The 12,635-nt window shown below is 43.7% G+C and overlaps 1 protein-coding gene across 4 annotated transcripts in view; it reads right to left on the bottom strand.

The window, feature by feature from the left end:
- Positions 1–12,635, bottom strand: part of DOCK11 (dedicator of cytokinesis 11) — a 328,799-nt gene that overhangs the window by 137,741 nt on the left and 178,423 nt on the right. For all 4 annotated transcript variants that reach the window (XM_060182487.1, XM_060182486.1, XM_007530393.3 and 1 more), the window contains exons 20-21: positions 10,566–10,689; positions 705–826 (exon numbers count right to left, since the gene is read on the bottom strand). In XM_060182487.1, the coding sequence (XP_060038470.1) occupies positions 705–826; positions 10,566–10,689 (246 nt within the window). The remainder of the gene's footprint in view (positions 1–704; positions 827–10,565; positions 10,690–12,635) is intronic.

Below are 12,635 nucleotides of genomic sequence, written 5' to 3' on the forward strand. Positions count from 1 at the left end.
TTTGCAGACCAATACTTTTAATCCAGTATACAACAATTAAAATATACAGTCAACTGTAAAACATTAATTCCCCAACAAAGAAATTTAAAAAAAAATTAAAATCAAAACTTTTTTTTTTTGGTTCCGGAAGACAAAATCCAATTCTTAGTTTTGAGAATTGTTACTGCAAGGCTTAGATAGTGGCACACCTGGTAGAAGGCAAACATTATGCTTGAGGACCCGGGTTTGAGCCCCTGTTCCCGTATGGGAGCATCTATGGGGGGCTTGGGGGGAGCTTCACAAAAGATGGGGCGGTGCTACAGATGACTCTCCTTGTTCTAACTCTCTTTCACACTGTCTCTCTGTCTTTCACCCTCTCTCTAAACATCATGGGCACCAAGAGTGGTGGAGCTGGGCAGGCACCGAGGCCCAGAGGCCCCACCTGATAGCAAAAATAAATACCTGTTATGCGAAATCAACAGATCTGAGAATACATTGTCACGATGTTGAAAACATTTCTAGAAATCCTTCAACATTCATTTCCTATTCTCTCTCCCTCCCCCTTCCCCTCCCCTCTCTCTGTCACCCTCTCCCTCTCCCTCTCTCCTGTGGCCCAGAACCAGTCTTCAGACAGCACCCTGGGTAGATACCCAACCAGCCCAAAGGAATTCCTCTTCTCAACAATTCAACCAAGGTGACTTCACCCCACAAGGACATTTTCCTACCTTTCTGGAGTCTGCATCATTGAGGTTCAGGTAGCCGGGAGGAAGATTGGCTGACACAGGCAGCTGCAGTTCAAAGGTGAAGATCCTCCCATCCTTCAGCAGTGGAACCCAGGCAAATCCAACTATAGAGACAATAAGCAACCATGTAGAAAGACACAGAGTGAGCGAGTCACACAAACGCCTAGCTACGGGGCAGGGCAGGGTACAGCTCTTTCTGGGGTCTGTATGTGGGGGTGTAAGTGGAGGTCATCTGAATACTGGGAATTGAATCTGGATCGAGTCCCACTTCCAACCTGATTACGGACACACTGTGTCCTCTATTTCCTTGACTATAACAACAGAAAGAATAGGAGGACCAGCTGGGGGCTCATTCAGTACAGTGCACATGTTACCATTCGAGGAGACCTGGGTTCAGGCTCTGGGCCACCACATGGGAGTGTCTGGAGGGAAGAAGAGAGCTTCAGGATAAGTGGGGGAATGGAGAAATGTCCCTCCTCTCTCTGTCTCTACCTCTCTGTCTTTCACTGTCTAACAAATTAAAAGAAAAAAAAGCCATGAGACTGACACATATCATGTAGGTAATGAGCCCCAGCAGTCAACCTGGTGACAAGACAGAAAGAAGAGGAGAGGGGGTAGAGGGAAGAGGAAGAAAGAAAACAGAAACAACTTAGAACCTCCAGTCAGTGAGAGATCAAAGTGACATAATCCTTTCAAACGCTTTCAAGCTTGGAAAGGTTATCAATGCCTTTATCTACACACACACACACACACACACACACACACACTCACACACACACACACCCCTTGGAAACAACTGACACAAACTTCGTATTGTCCCTGTACAATTGTTCCTCCTCCTCCTCTTACTCTTCTTCTTTCTCTTCCCCTCCTCCTTCTCCTCCCTCTTCCTCTCCTTCCTCTCCTTCTCCTTCCTTCTTCCCCTCCTTCCTCCTTCCCCTCCTTCCTCTTTCCTTGTGTGTGTGTGTGTGTGTGTGTGTGTGTGTGTGTGTGTGTGTGTGTGTGTGTGGACTTTGCTGGACTTTACAAATAGGCATTCAAGAGGATCTCTCCAGGAAAAAAATGTTTAGGCTTGATCTATCTATCTGTCTCTATCTCCTTAAAAAATGGAGGTTAGGCTTAGGGTTAAGGTTGTTTGTCGTCATGCTGGTAGAATCCAACCTCCCAAGGAAAACTTCTCTAGTGTATAATTTGAGGGTTAGAGTTGACATTTCATTCATCCTTTCCATGAAGATTATGAGGGGTAACCTAGTTGCCCAGCACACCACCAAACAGTGAACAAAGTTCTGCTTTTGTGGAGTTTAAAGAATGACTAGGAAAATGGGCTATCAGTGAGCAAGGGTCTGAGAAATAAAAAAAAAAAGTGTCAGGTGGTGAGTGGCATTATTCAGAGACAGAAACTAAGAATGGGTATGGGTGGTGCCATGAAGGTGAGGCAGGCGTTTCAAATACATTAGAATAACATAGCAAGGAGATAATTATCTTGCGTTGTCCTGTATTTTCCTGTGGGACTGACTCCCAAGCCTATGTCTCTTAATACTTTCTATGATGGCAAGGGCGGTATGTGGGGCACCACAGGATACTCCAGCTAGTGACTGACCTCATTTGACTGTCTCCTCCCATACTCTCAGAGACCCAGCCTACTTTACTTCCTGGGCTTGTGCAGTGAGCACTTAGCAGCCTATGGTTAAAAGTTCATGCTTGTGGTCATCAACCTTGTTCTGGTATATAGAAGTATCTATTGGTGGTTTAGGAGGTGGTGCAGTGGATAAAGCCTTGAACTCTTGGGCATAAGGTCCTGAGTTCAGTCCTTGGCAGGACATGTACCAGAGTTATGTCTGGTTCTTTCTTTCCTCCTATCTTTCTCAATAAATAAGTAAAATATTTGAAATAAAATAAATAGAAGTAAAAAAATGGGGGGATGTGAAGGAGGGACCCCACTTCATTCTCAGCTGTGCAAACCTTCCCACAGTCTGGTGATCACACTGCAATCTACCTGAAGGAATTAAATAATCATTCACTTTTGTCAGTAACTAATCAGGTGTTCGGAATTAAAACTCTAAGCTGAAAGTATTACTCAATAGGAATGAAAGCAATGGCCACGCAGCAGTGCACCTGGTAGAGCACACACATTACTGTGTGCAAGGACCCAGGTTCAAGCCCCTGGTCCCCGCTTGCAGGGGAAAAGCTTCATGAGCAGTGGAGCAGCCCTGGCCAGTTTATCTCCTTCTGTCTCCTTGTCTCTCCTTTCCCTCTCAAATTCTGTCTCTATCAAAAAGAAAACTAAGAATGAATGTAACAGGGTAAACGATACTCAGTGTGATATAGCGTGTGAGGGCCTCCCTCGTCAATTGTCGTATGCCAATCAACTGTCATGAGTGGTACATAAACAAGTGGTTAAGGATTCAGAGCATTCTCATCCATCCTTACACAATGCAAGCCAACTCTCGGCAGCCATCAACATGTTTCAATTTTTTTTTCTTTGTACACTAACACAAGGGTCAGGGATTGTGGAAAATCCATGTCCCAAGTCAAGGTGACATTCCATATCTGTCCAAGATAGCAGTCATAAATCACTGGGGTAAGCTGTTTTCTTGATTACAGAAGGGCTAAGTAGGATGGAAGAAGCAGACATCGTGTTTATGGATTGAATTCATTGAAAGATGTCTCCCCATGCCCCTGCCCAGTCTCTATGTTTCTTAAGAGTTCTACCCCACAGAGCCTCTTGGCTTTCTATTTAAAAAAAAAAAAAAACTCATCGTGTTGGAACTGAAAAAGCTAGAACCATCGGAGGCTCTTAAGTTGAGTAGTGTCAGTATTTTCCATGATAGCAATTACGTTTGGCTGTAGGCATTTTTTAACTCAGCTGCAAAAAATAAATAAAAGTTGTCTGGGGCCCAGGTTTTGGCAAATGAGGGAGGGGTGCTGGCTGGAAAGGGCTTTCTAGAGGCACTGCGTTCCGATTCTTTCAAATTCTTTGTGGTGGGGGGGGGGGTACGGGGAGGAACAGCGTGTGTGTTTATACTGTGAACACAAATCTGGCTAGAAGGCTCTCATTCACGTGTTTCCTTTGGCAGATGCTTGAATGCTGAATAGACGGCTAATATGCTGATCTCTCTGAGGCTGAGTGGCTTTCTCCACTCTGAAGCCTGGTGAAGGGTGTCTTTTCAAGGACAACTTCAGAAAGGACTTACTAAGGCTCCTTTGTAGCAAGAGCAAGGACGGTTAACACGAGGGGAGAAAGGCCTATTGAAAATGACTCCACTGAAGCAGTTAAACTGAAGAGGAGACAACTGGGCAAAGGTTTCCAAGTCCAGAAAATATGGGGAGAAAATAATACCTTTCTTGTCCTTGGGTAACAGCCGTGCCTCAGGGCTGAGTGGTGGTAAACCTAGTAGAGTATATGCATTATAGTGCACAAGGACCTGGGTTCAAACCTCAGGTCCCCACCTGCAGGGGAGGAAGCTTCACAAGTGGTGAAGCAGGGCTGCAGGTGTCTCTACTTCTCTCTCCCTCCCACCCTCTCTCCTTCTCCCTTCTCAATTTCTCGGTCTTGCCAAATAAAAATAAAATAAATCTATAATAAAAGGAAAGAAGAGGGAGTTGGGTGGTAGTGCATCAGTTTAAGTGCCATGGTGCAAAGCACAAGGACCGGCGTAAGGATCTCAGATCGAACCCCCGGCTCCCCACCTGCAGGGGAGTCGCTTCACAGGTGGTGAAGCAGGTCTGCAGGTGTCTATCTTTCTTTCCTCCTCTCTGTCTTCCCCTCCTCTCTCCATTTCTCTCTGTTCTATCCAACAACGACGACAACAGTAACTACAACAACAATGAAAAACAAGGGCAACAAAAGGGAAAATAAACAAACAAATATATATATATATATATATATCAAAAAAAGGAAAGAGGAAGGAGGGGAAGAAGGAAGGAGAAGGAGAAGGAGAGGAAGAAGAAGAGGAAGAGGAGGAGGAGAAACAAGTAACTATACAGGGACAATATGAAGTGTGTGTCAGTTGTTTCCAAGGTATGAAACCACTTATAGCTGGATTGTTAAAGCTTACCTCTGTTTAGACCAGCATAGGAACAGTCACTTGTCCCCCAGTCACATGTACTATCATGGGTTTGCACGGTTCTGCCTAATATGTTCTTAACCATTGAGGGTGCTCTCTTGAACCCATGATGATTCTCACGGGCACTGTGAAATAGAACCTCTTGCCCACAAAGGGAATTTCCAGATCTGTGGCTCTGCTTCTTGCTCAGCCTCACCCAAGCATCCACCTAGCAACTCAAAATCAATGTCTGTCCCCCCACCCACAGTCCCGCCACTTAATAAGATCTTCTTACAGGGTGGGCAGTGGCACACTGGTTAAGTGCACAAGTTACCATGTACAAGCACCCAGGCTTAAGCCCTTGCTCCCCAGCTGTAGGGGGAGGGGGGGTGCTTCAGAAGTGGTGATTTGGAAGCCGGGCCAGTGGCACAGCAGGTTAAGCGCACATGGTGGGAAGTGCAAGGACTCCGGTTCTAGCCCCAGTTCCCCATCTGAAGGGGGGGGGTCACTTCATGAGCAGTGAAGCAGGCCTGCAAGTGTCTGTCTCTACCCGTCTGTCTTCCCCTCTTCTCTCGATTTCTCTCTATCCTATCCAGCAGCAATGACAGCAGTAGCAATAGCGATAACAACAACAAGGGCAACAAAAGGGAAAAAAATGGCCTCCAGGAGCAGTGGATTTGTAGTGCAGGCACTGAGCCCCAGTGATAACTCTGGAGGCAAAAAAAAAAAAAGAAAGAAAAGCAAAAGATACGGAAGTGGTGACTTATAAAAGTACCGCAGGTGTCTCTATCTCTGTCTCCTCCTCCCTTCTCAATTTCTCTTTGTCCTATCAAAAAAAAAAAAAAAAAGAGGGAACAAAAAGATAAAAAAAAAAAGGCCACCCGGAGGAGTGGATTCATAGCGCCAGCACCTAGCTCCATTGATAATCCTGGAACCCTGGTGGCCGAAAACAAACCAACCTTCTTTCCAGTTTGGAAGCATCAGGACTAACTCAGACTCACTCCTCTGGCGGGTGTGAGATAGCTTTTATCTGCCCTTCTATTGGTCTCTGTTCCCTGCTTCTGCTGCAGTGCCATTCCTCCCTTTCCTGGGTCTTTGTAATAGCCTCCTAACTGGTGTTCTCTCCTTCCTTCCCTCTTCCTGACCCAGCTCACCTTGCCCAACATACTGTGGCTGCATGGGATTTGCTGCAAAAACAGCTCTTTCGGGTGTTTATGCTCTTCACAACTTCCACCACGGTGGCAGGATAAAATCAAATTTGCATCCTGGTATGGCATTCAAGGATTTCCACAATCCTTGAGCCTCTATTTCTCTTTTTCCTTTTTGTTTTTGTTAAATATTTATTTATTTATTTATTTACTTATTCCCTTTTGTTGCCCTTATTGTTTTTTATTGTTGTAGTTATTATTGTTGTTATTGATGTTGTTGTTGTTGGATAGGAGAGAAATGGAGAGAGGAGGGGAAGACAGAGAGGGGGAGAGAAAGACACCTGCAAACCTGCTTCACCTCCTGTGAAGTGACTCCCCTGCAGGTGGGGAGCCAGGGGCTTGAACCAGAATCCTTATGCCGGTCCTTGCACTTCATGCCAAACTGCACTTAACCCGCTGCGCTACCGCCCGACTCCCTGTTTTTTTTCCCCTTTTTTAACCTTTTTTTAAAAACATATTTTTAATAGAGACAGAGAGAAATCATGAGGGAAGGCGGAGATAGAGAAGAAGAGAGATAGAGAGATACTTTTAGACCAGCTTCATCACTCATGAAGCTTTCCCCTGCAGGTGGGGACTGGGGGACGGCTTGAACCTGGGTCCTTACACGTGGTAACACGTAGGCTCAATCAGGTGCATCAGTGCCAGGCCATATGACCCTCCTCTTAAACCAAACATTCTAACACACACACACACACACACACACACACACACACACACACACACCCTTCCCAGCACTCTCTGCTTTGGTCCTATGGAACTCCTTGTGGACACCAAATGCCTCTGGACAATCTGTTCCTTTCTCCTGGAAGCTTCTAGACTCATGCTGTCATTGTATTACACAACTCTACTCCACCCTTTCAGGCCTTACCCAAACATCATCTCCTCCTGGAAGCCTTCCCTGATTTCCAGCCACTGAAATTTATTCCAACTGGAGTAATAACTCATCCTGCTTGGCCATCCCTTAGCACAATTTCCTTGGAAACGCCTACTTTCTTTCTTTCTTTTGCCTCCAGGTTTATTGCTGGGTCTTGGTGCCTGCACTACGAATCGACCACTCCTGGAGGCCATTTTTCCCATTTTGGTGCCCTTGTTGTCATTGCTTTTGTTGTTGTTGGATAGGACAGAGAGAAATCGAGATGGGGAGACAGAGAGGGGGGAAAGAAATACAGACACCTGCAGCCCTGCTTCACTACCTGTGAAGTGATCCTCCCCCCACAGGTGGGGAGCCAAGGACTTGAACCAGGATCCTTAAGCTGGGCCTTGTGCTTTGTGCCATGTACGCTTAACCCGCTGCGCTACTGCCTGACCCCCCTGAACGTCTTTATTTTCTTTTTTTTAAAGATTTTATTTATTTATTAATGGAAAAGATAGAAGGAGAGGAAGAAAGAACCAGACACCACTTTGGTTCATGTGCAGCTGGGGACTAAACTCAGGACCTCATGCTTGAGAGAACAATGCTTTATGCACTGGACCACAAAATGTCTACTTTTTTTTTTTTTTTACAAGTACTACAGCCTTTATTTCTCAATTGTTAAGTTGTTCTGTGAGATTTGCTATCTCCTTTGGCTCTCACTCTGATTTAGAAAAATCACATTAGCTGTCAATTAGAAATGCAGGGAGGAATTCACCCAAAGAATCAAATGAATAACTTTTGATGAAAAACAATTATTTTTGCTCTAGAATTTTAGATAGCAAAAGTTGGGCAGGTTCTCAAGTAACTTCAATGATTTGTTTTTATTCAATGACAGTTAACATTGATATTTAGTCTTTGTAACACTGAACTAAGAAGTTATTTATAATTTTTTCTTGTAATTTTACTCTTGCATCATAGACATTTCTTCTTTGATTCTACCCCACCAGGGAAAAATAGAAACAGGTTAGGGGTATGGATCAACTTGCCAATGTCCATTTCCAGAGGAGATTACAAGAAGCCAAAACTCCTAGCTTCTGCTCCCCAAAAAGAATTTTGGTCCACATTCCCAAAGGGGTAAATGATAGGGGAAGATAACCAGAGGGTTCTGAAACTCATTTCCACCAGGACCCAAAGAATCTTGTTTGTATACCGTCACTGAAAGGGAAGTGAATCTGGAAAATAGAGTCAGGAATTGTTTCTCGTATCTGAGAGAGAAGAGGAAAAAAGGAAGAGTACTCAGAAGTAGTTATAGCTGTAAGTGTGACTTTAAAAGAAAGTGAAGGTAGGATTGTACAAAAAAAATGGGCAAAAAAGATAGACAGACAGACAAATAGGTAGGTAGATAGAGATATGGAGTCAACCCACATTTATGTCCTTTGGAGAACAGTTTTCAATGGAGGAAATGGGTACACAGACCTCTGGAAGTAGATAAGAGTGTGGAATTGTACCCCCTTTATCTTATAATTTTGTAAATCAACATTAAATCACTAATTAAAAAAATGTCTACTTTTTAAAAAAAATTTATACCTACTTATTCCCTTTTGTTCTCCTTGTTGTTCTATTGTAGTTACTATTGATGTCGTTGTTGCTGGATAGGACAGAGAGAAATGGAGAGGAGGGGAAAACAGAGAGGGGGAGGGAAAGACAGACACCTGCAGACCTGCTTCACTGCCTGTGAAGCAGCTCCCTTCTAAGTGGGGAGCCGGGGGCTCCAACCGGGATACTGACGCGGGTCCATGCGCTTTGCGCCACCTGCGCTTAACCTGCTGCACTACCGCCCGACCCCCCAAAATGTCTCCTTTTTATGTTGGATCACAGTTGTCTCCTTTCTTCTGCCAGACCATATGCTCACTTGAGAAGAGCTCTCTGGGAATCTAGAGCAGCTACTTCAGCATCTTGCACTTAATAACTATGCAAACATATATGCTGAATGTATAAATGCACAAGTACATTTAAGATTGATCCAGGCTAGCTTTCATCTGAATCCTAGAGCATGCTGACATCTTTATGTATTTAAATTTATGTATGTAAATATTTTATTTATTTGGGATAGAGACAGGAATTGAGAGGGAAGGATGAGATGGAGAAGGACACACAGAGAGAGAGACCTACAGCACTGCTTCATCGCTTGTGAAGCTTTCCCCCTACAGGTGGGGACCAGGGGCTTACACCCAGGCCCTTTCTTTGTGCATGATAATGTGTGTACTCAGCCAAGCACTGTACCACCCAAGCCCCTGATATCTTTTTGTACAGTGGCTATGACATGAGCCAGGCTCATAGGGCTTCCTATGTTCTCATCAGGATTGGTTTATCTAAAGCCGGCGTGGGAAATACCCAGCCTTCGGACTCTATAAATCATCTGGTCTGGTCCTGCCAAGGCAACCACAGGTGAGACTTGAAACTCAATACAACTGGCAACTTTTTTTTTTCATAGCAATGTCCTAAACGCTCATTTTTAAGTTGATGATTTGGTATGGTCCAAGAATGATGCTACAAATAGCCAAATGGCCTTTGGTAGAAAAAAAAAATGGTTCCCCACCCTTGACATAAAGCCTTGTTGAATGGGACGAGCACTGGGGCTGCACTATTAAAGCTTATTTGAAGGGTCTGACAAAGGTGCATCTGGCGAAGTGCATACTATACCATGCACGAGGACCAGGGATCAAGACCCCAGTCCCCACCTGCACGGGGGAAGCTTCATGAGTGGTGAAGCAATGCTGTGCTGTGAGTATCTCTCTTTCTCATGTTTTCTCTTTCCCTCCCCTCCTCTCTTGATTTCTGTTTCTATCCAAAATAAATAAATACATACAATAAAATATATTGAAACCATAAAGCTTATCTTGAGTTTATTAAATCTGACCTCTTCTTACTTGAACCAGGCTGGCTGTCCTTGTCCCTTGGATTCAAATATGCCCCTGGCTGTCGTCTCATTTTCCCTCTTCCTCAAGGAGCAGAAGTGGAAAGTTCTGGTTACTAGTCCAGATGGCACACAAGAAGCACACCACTGCATGACAATCTGTGTATTCCTCCAAGAAAGGCAGTATGACTGTAGGACACTGATAGCAGGCAAAGCACAGGCGAAAATGGAGAGAGGAGGGGGAGATAGAGAGGAAGAGCAAAAGAGAGACACGTGCAGACCTGCTTCACCACTCATGAAGGTGGGGAACAGGGCCTTGAACCCAGGTCCTTGTGCATGGTCATATATGCACTTAACTGGTTGTGTCACTGCCTAACCCCCACCATTAAAATTTTAATTCATCTTGGGGGTCGGGCAGTAGTGCAGTGGGTTAAGTGCATGTGGCACGAAGCACAAGGACCAGCATAAGGAATCCGGTTCGAGTCCCCCGGTTCCCCACCTGCAGGGGAGTCACTTCATAGGTGGCGAAGCAGGTCTGCAGGTGTCTGTCTTTCTCTCCCCCTCTCTGTCTTCCCCTCCTCTCTCCATTTCTCTCTGTTCTATCCAACAACAAGGACATCAATAACAGCAACAATAATGATAAAACAACAAGGGCAACAAAAGGGAAAAATTTAACTCATCTTCTCAATGAGAGGAAAAAGTGGTCTATATCGTGGTGACAGAGATTATCTTAGACAATTCTAATTTAGACAGATGTTGGGGGGAGTGTGTGGGGAGAGGGAGAGGGAGAGGGAAAGCTATCTAAATGAACGCAGATACCTGGAGTTTCAACGGTGTCTTGTTTTTTTGTCGTTCCCTTGGTGTTAATTTCACAACTCACATGGTAAAAAGTAAAAAGCAAATGATGCTTTTGATGCAGATGAATGGGGAGCTCGATTTTAATCTGAAATGACAGAAAAAAATCATAGAGTGTAGTTTTATTTATCAAGACAGACTGTCAGATAGTCCAGTGTCACCACACTTTTCTGATGACATGACTTTGGAGATACCAAGGCCAAGAGGTCAGAGACTAGATCACATTTTAAATGTCTTCCAAATGTTTTCTGGGTCAAGCTACCACTTGACAACAAGAAACTCCTGAGCTATGAGGAGTGACTGCATACTTCTGCCAAACAGTCCAGTCAATTCTCCTGGATGAAATTTGCACAGGCTTGTTCTATTTTTTTTTCAAACATTACGAATAAAACCACATCCTCATGGCCCAGGAATGTTGTGTAACTCAACCTGAGTTCATGAGTATAATTCATCTAAAATGAGCCCTGAGTGTGAAAGGCTACTTTTTGTCCCTGTTCGTCAGATCCTCCACATTAAAAATAAATCAAATCAAATCAAATAAATAAATATAATAAATAAATAATAAATAAATAAATAAATAAAATAAATAAAACAAATAAACCTGCAAAAAAAGTCACTATGGTGTAATAATATCCACAGATTTAAGAGGTTATGGAATGTTCTTTTCTTTCTTTATCGCCCCCTCCCCATTTACTTATATATTTATTTTGGTACAAGATTATCACTGGGGCTCAGTTGCCTACTTCACCGCTCTTTGTAGCCTTTTATTTTTTTATTGTTTCTTTCTTTAATAAAGGATGGAAGACACACAGAGAAAGAGAGACACACAGAAGAGGAGTCTCTATTATTCTATTATTAAAAATAAATTACAACTTCAGGGAGGGATGGCCATGGAATAACAGGGATCAAATCGTCTCTCTTCACCAAATGGCAAGTAAAAACAACAAGAGAACCAACTGAAGTCATAATCTACAGCTGAGAGATCTGCAGCCTCAGGTGGGTGCTTGCATCCAGTTGGGACAAAAAGAGGTGCTGGTTGAAGAACAGCAAAGTCAGATTAGAGCTCCAGGTAGCACCGCACTGAGCTGTGCCATTTTAGCGATTTCACTTTAAGTGCAGCAAGCAATTAAGGTTGCTCCTAAAACTCCTCAATCTTTGACTCAGGGTATCAACCAACTCACTACCTCCCCCCCCCCCCCCCCCGCCCCCTTGACCAAATCTAACTTATCCAGGATCATACAAACAAGAGAAGCCTAGAGATCACAATAGCACCACCTGCTGGCCATCAATAACAGCTGCATCTCTACTCCCCCTGGTCAGATAAAAGTCAGGCAAGTGTGATTAGTGGATTGAATGGTACTGAAAGAGGAACCCCATAACACACCGTATACAATGGTTAAACCAAGAAGAAACACTGGAGAAATAAACCTGGACAAAAACTCAGATAGTCTCCCCCCCCCGCAAAGAGTTTTGAGGACAAGATCCAAACACTAATTGAGGTATTAGTCACAGGATTTTAAGAATAATATCATCAGAAATGGTGAAACTAAAAACGAGACACCGAAAGAAAACACTATCTGGAGGTCATTAGACAGCTGAAAGCTGAAATAGCTGAGCTAAGAGCACAACTAGCTGAACAAGCTAAAACAGTATCAGAACAGGGTAACAAAATAGCTGAGCAACAGAAAACAACAGAGGGGAGGTAGAACAGAATAAGTGAGGCAGAAAACAGAATTAGCAAGACTGATGATGAATTAGAGAAAACTAAGAAAGAAGTAAGAGATCTCAAAAAGAGATTAAGATACACTACAAACAACAATAGAGACCTATGGGACAACTTCCAAAGAAGTAATATATGCATTATTGGCCTGCCAGAGGAAGAAGGGGGGGGAAGCATTCTACAGGACATAGTAGATGAGAACTTCCCTAGTCTAGACAACATAAATGACATAAAGATTCAAGAAGTGCAGAGGGTCCCAAATAGAATTAATCCAGACATAAAGACACCAAGACACATCATATTTAGAATGAAAA

The sequence above is a fragment of the Erinaceus europaeus genome, chromosome X (assembly GCF_950295315.1).
Source record: "Erinaceus europaeus chromosome X, mEriEur2.1, whole genome shotgun sequence".
NCBI lineage: Eukaryota > Metazoa > Chordata > Mammalia > Eulipotyphla > Erinaceidae > Erinaceus > Erinaceus europaeus.